Source organism: Aegilops tauschii, chromosome 7 (assembly GCF_002575655.3).
Source record: "Aegilops tauschii subsp. strangulata cultivar AL8/78 chromosome 7, Aet v6.0, whole genome shotgun sequence".
NCBI lineage: Eukaryota > Viridiplantae > Streptophyta > Magnoliopsida > Poales > Poaceae > Aegilops > Aegilops tauschii.
The window spans coordinates 154699046-154714680 of record NC_053041.3 but is presented as its reverse complement, the minus strand read 5'-3'; the positions used below and the strand labels follow the sequence as shown (position 1 = coordinate 154714680).

The 15635-nt window shown below is 43.0% G+C and overlaps 1 protein-coding gene across 2 annotated transcripts; it reads left to right on the top strand.

Moving 5' to 3' along the window:
• Positions 1–267: 267 nt before the first annotated feature.
• On the top strand, positions 268–13970 carry LOC109765491 (probable glutathione S-transferase DHAR2, chloroplastic). 2 transcript variants are annotated; one of them, XM_020324273.4, is made up of 7 exons: positions 268–717; positions 1937–2027; positions 2134–2277; positions 3159–3276; positions 4421–4561; positions 5242–5342; positions 13724–13970. In XM_020324273.4, the coding sequence occupies exons 1-6, from the start codon at positions 507–509 to the stop codon at positions 5326–5328; spliced, it is 792 nt and encodes a 263-aa protein (XP_020179862.1). In that variant the 5' UTR covers positions 268–506; the 3' UTR covers positions 5329–5342; positions 13724–13970. The 2 variants fall into 2 exon arrangements, with proteins under 2 accessions (XP_020179862.1, XP_020179863.1); XM_020324274.4 differs by having other exon boundaries at positions 353–717; positions 5242–5362.
• The last annotated feature ends 1665 nt before the right edge of the window (positions 13971–15635 follow it).

Sequence of the window (15635 nt, the reverse complement as noted above, 5' to 3'; positions counted from 1 at the left end):
ATTTTTGGCTTTTCGAAAGAAAAGAATTTGTCCAAACTATTAACATGAGGTCTAGATTCGAATAGCTCGACGTGATAAACACAACGGCGAAAGCAACTCGTGATTTGGACACATGACAAGAGAAAAACCGAACGAAAAAACACAAAACTCCAAAATTACGACAAGTATCACCTGCAAATGAGTTAATTGTTACCACAAGAGAAGGTGAGAGTGACTTTTGCAAAAGGTACCCTTAACCTGTGATTTCGGATAAACCAAGAAGGTAAGAAGGCTTAAACGGTGAATGAAAAAAACTTAAATGGACCCAAGAAGGCCTAATGGGGCTCCAAATGCTTCACGCCTCACACGGAAAACCCGCGACGAGAAGCCTCTGGGACGGAGACGCACCGGAATCCAAGGAAGCGCACGTATCACGTCCGCCGAGATAAGCCCTCCTTCAGCCTCCACCTCTCCTCCCACAGCTCGCCGCCGCCTGACACCGGGGACCAGCCTCTAGTCAAGTAGTCATGGCTGTCCTCCTCCGCACCACCACCTGCGCCACCGCCACCACCGCCGGCTCCTCCTCGACCCTCCTCGCCACAACCTTCCGCCGCGTCCGCCGCCTCCTCCCGGCCCGCGCTTCGCCGCCGCGCCGCGCCTTCACTGCCCGCGCCTCGGCCGAGCCGCTGGAGGTTTGCGCCAAGGCCTCCATCACCGTCCCCGACCGCCTCGGCGACTGTGAGCTCTCTCTATCTGCTTGCCCGCTCGCGCGATTTGTTTCTGTCATATACATTGGAACTGCAAGGGACTGGACGTATTAGTAATGTAGGATTGTATATGGCATCTCCGCTATTTTTGCTCTGCTTTTGGTTTGGGCAGAAGTATACTCAGCTGTGCAAAAGAAGTGGGCAAAACTGCAATTGAGTATCGGATATTCGATGGTTTGAAGTTTAGTGGCACAATGGTTAGCATGTTGGTTCCCATGTCCATGTGAATGATGTGATGGAACGCATGGAGCAAAGGAGATATCAGAGTCAGCGAAGTGGTTGTACTCTAGTTGTTACAGCTCATAGTTGGGGCTGAACCAGATTTGACAAATCAGCATTCGGGTTTGTGTGATTCTTTGAGTTACCATCTCTGTGTTTTTGGGTGTCAAGTACTTGTCCATAAGATCTACATGTAAGCATAATTGGTTAACCCAATACACTATGGAAGATTGATTCGTTTTTTCTTGGTAATTCTTCATCTTCACGAGTTGTCTTGAATTTTTCGAGAATGTTGATGATGACTCTGGTACTATATTGCTAGTTTGTCAGGCTAAGAATTTTGTTGAGTCCTTTCAGTTTCTTTCTCAGTGGAACCGCCACCCTTTCATATTAGGTATTTGCTGGTTCTACAAAATATGCTAACACTCCTATGATTTGTTTTTTGGGTTTACCAAAAGTTACCGGGGTCTGGCTGAATACTAATAAGTTATAGATATTTAATAAGAGTCTATCATGCAGAGTAATCTTAGCATCTTTTGAAGTAATTTGTCAGTCTATGTCATTTGAAATGGTCGGGTTTCATAATGGACTAGAGACCAAGCAAACTCTGTCTACATCACTACATAACTGCTTTATTGTGGGCGGGTGTAATAACTACACATTTCACTTGATTAGAGTAATAAGACATACCACACTGTTATTTTTTTGTCAGTAATCATTTAAAATAAAATAAAAGTATTCATTCTGCAAGTCAGTGATGGCCATCTATATTGGCGTCTGAATTTTTACAAAAGAACAGCATGCGGGCAGCAGTGTATTCCTAGAATCCAAGAGCATGAACTACCGTCTTCTGTGATATTAGGAGTGCAATGCCCCAACTGATAAATTTGACTGCATTGCATATTTTATCACTTTAATAATCTATTGTGTAAACATCTTTATTCTGTGTTAAATTTACATGTTGCTCGCAGGTCCTTTCACGCAGAGAGTTTTGCTGACGATAGAGGAGAAAAACCTGCCTTACGAATTAAAACTAGTTGATCTTGCTAACAAACCAGATTGGTATGCATCTGGATGAGAAAACTAACCTCTTGAATTTCATATTATTAGTGGCTGTTACCTTTGTTGATAGTTCCATTGCCATCATCTTTTTTTGGCACGTCATCAGGTTGTTTACAATTAACCCAGAAGGTAAGGTACCTATTGTAAAGCTCGAGGACAAATGGGTTGCTGATTCTGATGTTATAACACAAGTGTTAGAAGAAAAGTATCCTCAACCATCCTTGGCAACTCCACCAGAAAAGGCTTCAATGTAAGTCGTATTTCCGGTGCCTTTATCAACAGTATTACATGAAATTAGTAATTGTAAGTTTGTAACATGTACATCTCTTACATGATTACATCTCTATGCTGTCCACAGTTATAGCTTATGGCCGTTTTTTGTTACTTTTGGTTCTGTTTTTTTTTAACTATAAGGCGTTTGTGTTGGTGTAACGCCCCGAGCAAACCCACTGGTTCACCCACCGATTCCTGGCCCTTGCGACTGGGATCTAGACTGGCCCCACATACCAACAACAGTCTTTCCTGTCCTCACTCGTGCGCACCTGGGATCAACTTCCGGGTCGGTCACCCATCCTCAAATTGCTACAAGCCGAGCAAGCTTAACTTTGAGGTTCCTTTCGGTTGGGCTCCCGGAGAAGAAGGTGCACCTTGTTGATATGAGTAGTCTATCATTCCTATTAACCGAGATGTCACATACACCCCCCTCAAAGGAACCGATGTCCCCGTCGGCCCAGCAGGAACGTTCCCTCTTGGCACACGTGACACATCTGTGCACGCCAGTGTCATCCACATGTGCCCCATGTATGCATCACTGACCCGCACACGCCCATGTAACCGCGAGGGTCGGCTCTGATACCAATTGTAACGCCCCAAACCCACCGGTTCCTGGTCGTTGCGCCTGGGATCTATACTAGCCCCACATACAAACACTAGCTTGGGATCAACTTCCTGGTAGGTCACACCATCCTCAAATTGCTCCAAGCCAAGCGTGCTTAACTTTGAGGTTACTTTCACATGGGCTCCTAGAAAAGAAGGTGCACCTTGTTGATATGAGTAGTCTATCATTCCTATTAAGCCGGGATTTCATAGTTGCTACTGCCATCCTAACAATTTTGCACATTTTTTTTGCAGAGGGTCAAAAATATTCTCCACATTCATTGGCTTTGTCAAGAGCAAAGATACCAACGATGGAACAGAACAGACACTACTTAGTGAGCTGACTTCATTCGATAGTTATCTAAAAGACAATGTAAGTGTGCTTAGTGGTAATATCAATGTCTCAGGAGATGGTCTAACCAGTATTGGTTTGACGAGAATAGCTACTTCTGCAATGTTGTAGCCCTATCTGCTTTCCATATCCGTACAATGATTTAAATAAAATGTGGAGTGTCACAATCTTATCCATCTGTATGCCTTACATGCCATCGGTTTTTGCAAACACAGAAACAAATGCAAAATAAGTACTTCCTACAATAGTTGGGAAAAAGTATGGAAAATCAAAACGGGCTCAGGCTCATATGCTCCCGAGTGAACACTAAAATCGAAAAAAGTAAAAAAAAGAGAAAATCTTTTTTTTTACAATGAACATGGACGTGTCTTCTAACTGCATGCATTTTTTTTGTGAAGAAAAGACATTTGTGGTGGTCTCGGCAAAATAAAATATAAATAAAAATCAGAAGCATATGATTTCAGAGTTTTTTTTACTATTTTTTTCCTATTTGCTGTTAATACTGAGCATATGAGCCCGAGCAAACGTCTCCCCTGGAAAGCTGTATATTATTGCATTTATAGGAATGAATAGGGGAACTGCGAACTCACATTAAAATTTTACTTAGGTTTATATATCATATGTGTAGTACACACGAATGTGAATTAAACTTATTGAGCTAATTGAACAAAAAAACAAGGAATAAGCTTGGTTCTTTCTCTCACTTTGATATCTGCTTGCATACCTTTTTGTCTTTCGGTTTGTAGCCGAATCATGTAAAATGGGAGTACACATGGTTCTAGGTCAACAGTGCGAGCGTGTATGAGTACTTCATGTTAGGCATTTTTGTTACCACTAGCAGGTTTGTGGCTCTAATGTGCCCATTACTAGATTCTTTTTGCTTTCTTGTTAAAGATACCCCCAGGCCTTAATTCCGTATATACCTAAGGTTATTTCTACTGTTTCTTCTCGTACTAGAAATTATTGCCAGTTTGCACATTCATGGAGGCATACCCGAGTTTGATATTCATAGTTCTTCAGATACCTTATGCTGACCTATTGCAGTAACGATATATAGTCATGGTAGTAGTTTTTATAATCATTAGTTTTGTTGTTGATATTTACTTGCCTTTGCCTGTATAGATTAAAATTACTAGATATTGATCTCGGATGCTGTTTAATGCAGGGTCCATTTATCAATGGTGGAACAATTTCTGCCGCTGATCTCTCTCTTGCTCCGAAATTATATCACATGGAGATTGCTCTTGGTCACTATAAGAATTGGTCTGTCCCAGATGCACTTGCACATGTGAAAACATACATGAAGGTATGTTTTTTCTTCTTGTACAAGAATTTACATTTGTTCTTTTGGTAGTTGGTACTTAATGATATGAATGAGTGGGGTTTCATGCCATCTTTCACCTAGTGTAACAATCAAAGGTACATGTGTCTAGGGTAGTTAACTAGTTATCAAAGGTGTAGCCGGCTTCGGTATGTTTTTATCTTGTACAAGAAATTCACATTTGCTTTTTTGGCTGAATGGATTTTCATGCTGTTTTTCACCTAGTGCAAGTATCAAAGGTGCAACAGGCTTGTCTTTCTATCTGTTGCATAAGCAGAAAATACTAGTTCTTGAGTATTTTTTATGGCATGTGTGCTCTGCCCTTTACTATTTAGTACAAATCATGACTAAGCAGACGGAAACTGAATGTCCGAATGTTATTTAGATCATTCTGGCATTTATATGAATGACTGAACATGGTTAATTATGAGTTGAATATAATACATGTGGCCTACTTATTTAGAAGTCACGATGGCCTATTTTTATGCTGACTACATGGTGCAAGTTTCGCTTAGAGAAACTGTATCAGCATTTTTAACATAGATTATTATTGTATTATGTCAGCTATCTGACTGTTAATATGTTATGATTTTTGGGCATACTATTCAGGAGTGTGGATCTTGAACATCCTATCTTAACTGTAACATTTGAATTTTTTGTTGCAGACTATTTTCTCAATGGATTCATTTGTCAATACTCGGGGCCTGCCAGAGGATGTCATTGCTGGATGGCGCTCAAAAGTCATGGGTTAAATCACCATAGTAAAGTAAGACATCCAGATAAGCTGTATGTGCACTCCTTTTAGAAGCAATAAGAGACTACCCTTTGCTGTTACCTGGCCTTTGTTTGAATGGTGATGATTATGATAGGGTACATGGTTAATGAACTGGCAATACTACTCATGTGAAAATAATATGTGAACTTGGTGCATTTTTGTCGGAGGTGACAAAATACTAATATGAGATCTAGTGGAAGAAAGTGCCTCACTTAAATTAAGCCGAGAGATCACAAGCTGTAGTGCTTGCTTTTCACATCAACCATTCAACGAAATTAGGGTCTGTAAGCTACAAAAGATAGGTCTAAGAAAATGGGGTTGGAGATACACTTGTATAAGGGAAGGACAGTCTGCAGAATCCATTTTGAGGAATACTGTCTTTATTATGCTAGTTGGTCACGCCATATGTTGGTGAACTAATTAAGGTGGAACCGATTTGGGATGTGTTGTCGCAGTAAAAAACTAAAAACTGACAATAGAGAAGGATTGCCTATCAAGCTCCGGTTAGGATCATCGATTAAGTAGAAGGGTCTGCTCGACGACCGTGATGTTTGGCATTGAACACGACTGCAAATGGCACAATGATATTAACTGGGTTTGCGCGCCCTACGAGAAGAAGGGGAGCGGGGGGGGAGGGGGGGGGGGGGGTGACTTTGAGCACCATCAGGATGCTCGGCTCCGTGCTAATGGAGGGTCTGTGGGCAACAGCGTAAACTTTTCATTAGGGGTGCTTCCTCTTTAGCCGATGGAGAGCCCTTGGTACAAGAAGGATCACCTAAAAAAAAACTTAGGCCATGCCTAGGAAAGGGAGAACTCTTTGTCAAATGGGCGATGAACTAAGGTAGAAGGTTAAGGTGGGAGTATTTTTAGTCTAATTTGTTATATGCTCGTGGTTGACCATGGGCTTGGTGCTCTTCTTTAGGGGGTTTCTTTGCTTGTTGGATCCCCTTTGACTTCATCATGGCCCTTTTTTTTGTGCGCTTGTGTTCTTCCTCTGGTATCCTGGCTAATGCATTTTGCAGATTGGTTGTTCCCTGGTCAGCGCCAATTTTCTCCCAACAACAGGTTGCCTTTACTGAGACTAATACAGAATGGAATTTTGATTTGCTACTTCCTATCAGACCGTTAAGTCAAATACGATATTGACCATTTTGAACCTGTTAATGAGAAAAATGGATATGCTTCCCCTGGCCTTGGAAGCTTCAAAACAAACACTAGGGACAATCAATAGTAATTGCTGAAACATGCCTCTTCTAGTTAAGTAGCACAAAAAACAAGGGGCAAAATGGTCTTTTCAGCTATCAAACTTAAGGGTCATTACATAGTCAACTACTCCCTCCGATTAATTGTCTCTGATTAGTGTGAGTAATTGAATTGGTAAATCCATAACCGCAACAAATTTTTAGTGGCATGTCTAGAGGGAGGAATTCCAATGCCATATCCAGAACTAGACAAAAAAATCTGTGACAGAACAAGAATTTTCTAAAAAAAAAACCAATTGTGAGCAAATTCCATAGTTATACTGAGTTAGTGATGTAAAAGAACATTAGAGCATGATTAAATGTGCATGAGAACTATTCTTAATGAATAGTTAATTTCACCATTTTAGTTACTTTCATGTCTAATTCCACAATCTATGTATTTATTTGTGCCTTGCATGGCAATTTTAGGTGATTCTAGACTGAGTATGCTTGTCACTTCACTTGAACTGAGTATTCTAGTAGTGTTTGGTGCGATAATGTTGTGGTAGGTAGTTCTAGGGTGGATTAGAGTATAGGGGATGGCCATGAGAGGTAGCCTGCTTACGTATATGTGGCCCATGTAGGTGATCAACTGTGAGGTCAAGAGGGCAACACAGTTGGGATAAAATCGTTGTGGCTGTCAATTATAGTCGGGACTTGCCCCTAACAAACCAACAAAGAAAAAAAAATCGACGAAATTTCTGAAATTTCATGAAATTTTGATCGTTTCAACGGTGAGTGAAATATTTGTGTTTTGTTTAAAATATTTCGTTATTTTAAAATTGTTTTTTTTGCGGGTGTAAAATTGTTCTTATAAAGAACGGTGGAATTCTTTTCTGCCCTCATCCCACATGTCTGTGGTTTTCGGAACCCAGGAGTCCATATTTTTTAATTTTATTTCAATTTATGCGTGCTGTAGGAAAGTTTGTCAAAAAACTTAGGGTTGCGGAGAATCGATCCTGGTTCTACTTAAGTGCATGTTAGGAACAGCGGGATATATCAGCTTTTGTGATAGAGCTGCTACAACAGAAATATATCCAATTGTTTAAATTCAAATTTAAAGACATTTTTTGTTGATTTGTTCGAAACAAATTTGGATATTTACGTAATTCTGGAATTTTTGACGGTTACGAGGGTCAGCAAAATTTTCTTGATGTCGAAACTCGAAACCTTGAAACCAGTCTACCACTTACCCCTAACTTTATTCCAAAAGCTATTTGCGGGATTTTGAAAATATGAAGGAGACCTTACCATATGTTGGAATGGAACTTTAGGACACACGCCGCAATGTCTAGCTCAGCTTCTTGGAATGGGTTAGGCATAGCACACGCCCATGTCTGTCGCCTCTTGTGTGCGATGACCGTGTACCCTGCGACTATACACGCTGCTTCCTCGGCCACGTGCACCTGGTTTGTGCAAACTAGATTTCTCCCCTTGTATCATGTACGTGTATATACACACACGCCCTACTCAACCGATACAAGGTACAAAGTGTTTCCACCGTTCTTGGGATCGGAGCTCTTGTAGCCGCTCCCTTGGTGACATCGTTGAAGCCATGACTAACATTCTCACCCCTGTGCCTACTTCTCTACCTGCTACTCTCGCAGCGGTGGTTACGGGGGCCCAACACTACGGTCATCGCGAGCAGCAATCATGCTACACCTCCAGCCGTGTCGAGGGTGCCATCGATGCACCACATCATCATCACGCACTACATCAACTTCAAGCTTGATCAAGTGGTGGGCAACTACTCCAAGTGGCGTGACACTTCCACTTTGTCCATTGCAAGTTCAACATGCAAGATAACATGGAGATCTTCAAACCCCATCACGGTAGTGCTGAATGGAGGAACGATGAGATCACCATTGTTATGTGGATCTATGCCACGATCATCGATGAGCTCTATGACGTTGTGTGGTCGACGGACAACACTGCCTACACCCCGTGGACTCGGCTAAGCACCTTCCATGACAACCAGCCGAGTTGCGCCATTCACGCTAGTGCGCATTTTTGCTCCAATGTCCAAGGTGACATTACTGCCGCAAGCTCAAGAGCCTCGTCGATGTTGCCAAGCCCGTCTCCGACAGATAGCTCACGCTCCGGATGTTTTGTGGTCTCAACCACCACTTCTAGATCATGACCACTCTCTTGCCATGCAGGTCCACCTCCTGACGTTTGTTCAGGCGCGATTTGGCTCCTTGAAGAGTAGCCTTTGCCGAGCATGAGTGCACCGAGGGCTAGTTGGTGCTTGTCACTGGCAATCAACCCTGGATTGCTCTCCCGCCACAGGTGAGTGCACCATAGGTACTACCCGGTACTGTGGGCATTCTTGACTCGTGCCTTGGCGCCTAACACCTGGCCTTCCCGATTGTCTCACCTACCATGCAGTCTCTTTAAGCATGGGACCAATACTCTATGCTGAGTGTCACCCTCAATGGAACTTCGACATGACCAGTTCATGGATACCAATGCTTCTTCCCATTTCGCGGGTAATGCGGATGACCTCTCCAGGTTCTCTATCTCTTAAGTGCATTCTCCTCATTACATTGTCCTATGTAACGACACTAAGATCCCCATCGTAGCTACACTAAGATCCCCATAGTAGCTACTAGTCTGGCTTTCCTCACCTCTCGACCATTTTTTTCATAATGTTCTTGTTTCACCTTCGATCGTTAAGAACCTAATACTTGTTCCTCGTTTCACTCAAGATAACCTATGCACTATTGAATTTGACCCTCCTCGGTTTCTCTATGAAGGACTGAGCCACCAAGAAAATGCTGATAAGACCCAATGGGGACGGTGATTTGTACCCATTCTTCCTGAGGAATCACGCGACCCATGTTGCTGTATTTGTCACCAGCGTCAGAAATTTATGGCATCATCGCCTTGGCCACCCAAACTATTGAATTTCTAAGTGGCCTATCACATGAATTAAAAAATTGGTTGGACTGGGTGAGCGAGGTGGCAGTGCCATAAATCATGGATGCTAGTGACAGAGCGGCATAGGCGGCGTTATTCCTTGGGAAGATCGGGTACAGCCAACTGCTGCTATCTCATCAGCATTCTCCTGGTGGCTAGGTCCTTCATAGAGAAACCGAGAGGATCAAATTCAACGCTGCATAAGTTATAACGAGTGAAACAAAAATAGAAATTAGGTTCTCAAAAGAGAAATGGGGACATTTTGAAGTGAAAATGGTCGAGAGATGAGGAAAGCCAAACCGATAGCTACGATGGGTATCTTAGTACAAGTACCTATGATGATTTAATGAGGAGAATCTATTAAAGAGGAAGAGAACTTGGAGAGCTTAGCCATACTACCTACGATGTGGGAGGAAGCGCCGGTGTCCATGAACCAGTCTGTGCCGGAGTTTGTAACGCGATGTCATTGAGGGCGACACTCAACATGGTGTATGGTCCCATGCTTGCAGAGACTGCTAGGCGAGACGATGGGGTAGGTCTGGTGTTGGGCGTGGGCTGAGAATGCCTGAGACATTGGGTGGTACCCATGGTGCCCGCACCTGGTGTGGATAGTTGCCCCCCATGGTGCAAAGTACCCCATCCAGGTGCTGATGCTTGTTGTATGTGTCCGGTGTTGTGCTGGCCACCCCTGCAGCCACCTTCGAACGGTGGCTGACACTTGTTGCCATGATCAGTGTTTGGAGAAGATCCATTGCCAAAGGCGCACTCACTCTCGGCCAGGGCGACCTCTTAGAGAAGGACCGGGATCCTGGCTGGACAAACGTAGGGAATGGGACCTGCATGGGCAAACTAGTGGCCAACTGGCCATGATCTAGAAGCGGCGGTTGAGACCGCAAATCGTATGGAGCGTGAGCGATCTGTTGGAGACGGTTACCGACGTCAGGCTCTTGAGCTTGCGGTAGTAAGCAGCGGTCGTCAGGTCGCCTTGGATGGCGGCGTAGAACTTCAAACCGATGTTAATGGTGCAACCTAGCTGGTTGTCGCAGAAGAAGGTGTGGAGCCAAGTCCACAAGGTGTAGGCGGTGTTAATCGTCAACCGCATGAAGTCGTAAAGCTCGTCGGTGATCGTGGCATACATCTGTAGAGCGATGTTGATGTCGTTCTTCCTTCATTCGGCTCTCTCGGGAAGGGGTTTGAAGGCCTCCTCCACATGATCCTGCATGTTGAGGGATGTTGAGGGCTCATTCGGTTTGCAGGATTTTTGGGGGATTCCCATAGGATTTTGACCCTCGTTTTTTTTTCATGTATATGTTATTCGTTTCATAGGAATGGAGATACTAGACTCCTTAGGATTGTGTCCATATTGGCCTAATTCCTGAGGATTATTAACATTAGGTGAGACCTCATGGAAAATTCCGATGGATTGGAGTGGGGAGGGCATCCCAATCCTTTACTTTTCATATTCCTTTGATTTGAAAATCCTGTAAACCGAATGAGCCCTGAACTCGCAGAGGACTAAATCATTCTCTGCCCGGATACATCAGCCTCGTGCCAGACGACGCTTGCTGGTTCCCCAGTGGCGGCCACGCAACTGCGACACATGGTCCATACCTAGGCCTTGACGAGGTGCTTGAACCTTTGCTAGTGACAACTACTTCACCTTTGTCGATCTTGCTTCGCCCCTCAGTGCCCGGGTCTGCGTCCATCTGCTGCCCACCGGTTCTGTCGGGCCTGGGGTGTGGAGGTGGTTGGAGTGTGCGAGTAGGCCAGAGAAATCTACCCGGCGGCCGCCGGTTGACTACGGCGATGCCCGCGGGCGCTGCATCCCACCCTGGTGGCATGTCAGGCCTCCTCACCCCCCCTCTTTGCGGTGTGTGTGGGGGTGAGGAGAAATCCCTTGCCAGCTCGCCCGACACGACAGTGGCAGCGCATCCACGCCGTGTCCCACGTAGGTGGTGCTGTTTTCATCATCTTCCCATACGCCGGTGAATTTCTGTGCATTTTCTGCGAGCTCCCTCCAATTTTCTCCACCAAGCCGCCATTGGGTGACCATTGTTGTCGTCGCTCTCGTTGTTGTCTGTGCTCTTCATTTACACTTCACTCTGGGCAACGAACACCCTCCGCCGGAGACATTTTCACTAGCGGCATTCTCTACGAACATATCACTTCTTCATCAGCGCCTTTTCTCACCACCTCCCACCCTTTCCGGCGGCAAAATGGTGCTTCTCCCTTGTGCATGCTCGTCGAGCCAGAGCTTCCCTGTCTTCACTCTCAGTCCGCCATGTGGCAATGACCACTCTTCCTTTGAGTGCTGGATGGCATGGGGTTGGTAATGGCACAACTCCTTGACGTAACTACCCGCGGTCTTCCCCTTTCGTTAGCTACGGTGTTGCCTTGGTGGAGCTCTCACGGGTGTTCTTTGAAGTTTGCCTCTCTGCTGTCAGACTGGCATGATGTGCTGCCTTGATAGCCTCCTCTCTGCTGCTAATGCTAACCTGTATGTGCTTATGTCATATCCTGTGCTGCACCACAACAACCACCTAGATTCATTGGATCTTTAGGCAGTTTCTCTTTGACCTATGTTGTACTTGTATCGATGCACTTCGTGTTTGTTGTGTTTTCTGTGTTTCTTGCCTCAGCAAGATGTATTGCCCCTTAGGCTGTTAAGGTTTTCGACCCAGTTTTCCTTATAAATTGGATCAATCCTTTTTTCAAATGAGATCATATTCAGGCGGGGATTCAGGGAGCCATGTGTGCAGCTGTGGCAGACATGGTCATCGCGCATAAGAGGCGGCAGACGAAGGCGTGGGCTGCACCTGGCCCGTTCCAGGAAGCCGAGCTGATCTTTGGGGCGTGCGACCTGACGTACCATTCCAACAGATACTGAATGTGTACCTTTTACTGCCAGTACATCATCCTTTTCTCTACCTGCTGCATTTGATGATCCACATGAAAGTTCTGTTTCTGTATATCACCCCCTACCCGTAAGAAGAAATAAAGACTTGTTTGTGAAGACTTCTGGTTTCTGCCAACCTCCATAACAAGTATCACATCTCAGGAAATTGAACATAATAAAATACATCCTCTGTTCCTAAATGTAAGACGTCTTACATTTATGAACAGAGGTAGTAGGTATTACTGCTTTGAAGAAAATTGCTTTGGTGCTTATTTTATAATCTGATGTTGAAATTAGCCACAAAAATAGGCACAAACAGGTCAAACAAACACCAAAATTGGCAAAATTGGGTGGGACAAACATGATTATGATAATCAACCACATTGCCAAATGCAGTCTTACTCTTTGGTATGGTAAGTCTGGAATGTGTAGGCAGGAAGCTATGTGAAATTGTTTGTTAAAGTCCAGAGGCCAGTATACCTCCTTACTTTTTTTAAACAATGGGAGTTCTATCTAAAAGGGAAATAGAAGACAATAGTGTTACAATATTTAGCTACTTTGATAGTACTGCATAACAGTATTACGAGTAAATTTTGCAGGCCTATAGGTTTGATGACAAACTGACCCAAAACTATTGATTTTTGGGTTACCAGGGTCTCCACTTTGACTGTAGACCTGGGCCCATGTACCATACTTGCAAAATCCTAGACATGTTTCATGTTGATAATTGATGAATTACGTAACTGGTGATTTGGCTTGCCGTGAAGCCATTTGAGGATTTTGTGAGTATGACGTGATCTGGGTGGAGACTTTGGTGCACAGCACACTAATCTGTAGTTTGTGATACAGTTGATCAGTAAATCTATAATTCTATGGAACTTAATATTTATAGAAGTTTGTTGGATTTTACCCTGAACAATGGTGCAGCCAGACTATACATGATCATTAGCTGCTTTCATTTACAGATGCACTACCTACATGCTGTTAAAGTGGTTAGGTGCTGGTTAAAACATGCAAGTATATATTGATAGGATTTGATCTATATTCAGTAAATGTCTGCAGCTCAATGGCTAATATTTTTTCTGCACCTGCTGCCACATTACAATCTTCTGTGTCTTCCTCAACTGACCTGACCAGTTGATACCCCATTTTAGCTGGTAGTGTATGTTTGTAAGGGGAGTGCGAATCTTCCATTCCAACTATTTGCATTTGAGATATGTGCTTTCACTCTTTGGCTCTTTGCTTAAAATCAACACACTGTTCTAAATTGCTTGTACTTAACGACTTATCATGTGGTGCTACATTTCTTGTTATAGGAGAGACAAGGCTATCGGATGATAAAGGGTGAAGATGTTTCCAAGTTACGTGTATGAGCTGCAGACATTTACTGAAGAATTTCAGTGTAAAGCTTGGAAGGTAATTCTGTCAGATCTTTTTTCTTTTGCTCAGTATCGAATGGAAGGTGTCAATATAAACGGTATGGAATTATAATTTGTCATGGAACCTCGTTTTGTTAAATGTATAAATAAAGAGGCATGGCTGTCTCCATTGTTGCATTGTTTATTTCAAACGTTACTCGCCAAAATATACAAGCTGTGATACGGACAAAGCTTTTGACAAGTTGATGAAAGATCAACAGATTAGCTGGCCCATTTTGTTGTAAATTGTAAATTGTAAATAGTAAGTATTCTTCCTTGTGATTTGAGTCCGATGCAGAATCACTGATTATATGAGCCAATCATGTAATAATTATCCATCGTTATCCTAGGCTAGGTCCCACAATTGTGAGATACCTCCTCCCGGGTTCAAGTTATTAACTTCCAGTTATATCTATCCAAGCTTTGGTTTTGATGAACGATCACTATGGCATGAAGCTGAGAGGCCACATTTTCGTTACTGTGCTTTTTCCCCATGTGTCCTGTAACACTTTGACGCTAAACCCACTGATTGATAAGGAAGTTGCACCAAGCACTATTGCTTAACTTGGAAATCCTATTCAAATCGCTCTTATCTTATGCCTGTGGTAGGTAACGTGTCTTATAATACGCCAGTCTGAAAGTGCATCAGCACAAGGTCATGCTGCCATGGATTGTCAAATCTCTGTGATCTGATTTTACTTTTCCTTTTTCTAAAAGCGAGATATTTAACTTCTCTTATGGCTTACATTTACACTGAACTGACATCAAAGGGACCAGTTATGGATTACATGTAAGCACTTTTATTTTCTTTCAACTCCAACCTTCAAATCTGCCGACAAAAGGAGTACTCATAGTAGGTAAGATAAAATCTCGAGAAGATTGGTCAGTTTGTTCTTTCTCGTAGGCTGAATTAGTCGTCAGCTGTCACAGTTCTGCACAGGGTAGTGGCAGCCATCATTGAGATAGTGTCCACTAGCCGTTTTGCAGTCCTGAGAGATATGAAGCATAACTTGGGTCAGTTTCAACCACACTGGGATGCTTCTTTCGTTGGATCCCATGATTTAATATCAATATCTTTGTTGAATACACACAACACTTCACTTTAGCCTTGCTAGTTTTATTTCATGTGACATTATTAAGTCATATATGTTTTGTTCAAGGATGTTAGTGGATATGTCCCCATTGTCGAGAACACCGGCACCCACTGTCACACTTAACCGTGTTTCAAAAATGTTCCAACTGTCTCCGCATTATTCTGTCTTTTCATGACTGTATCTTGCTACTAACTATTCTATGTATGGTACTGGGTTGTCACACACACATAGGTTATTGCAAGCATTGCAGTGTTATATGCTTGAAGAGTTGCTCGGATACTGTGTTTTTCTAGCGTTTTAAACTTATAGGAGGGTAGGTTTGTATGGTTGAGGAACCGAATGAAATGGAATGTCATGGCTCCATTTAAAGTGAAATGCGTTGGTTCTGTCCTTGTTTGGTTGGAATAAAAAAAGTAGAATAGAATGGTTCCGTTCTTAAGTTTGGTTGAAGATCTAATACGAGTAATTTGATTCAGCTCACTTATTCCATAGGAATGGTGAGACTACCTCCCATAGGAATGGCAACATAAAATTAGAATTTTCAACAGCATTTCCTTTTTATTTGTAACAAAAATAATAGCAAATATAAATCACAAAGGAACTTTGCACGCATGTAGCCAATATGCAACAGAATACATTCCCGCAAAAAAGAAAGAAAGAATACATTCATAACAGAGTACAAAGAAAGGATAACGCAGAATCCATCTTTTCAAAAC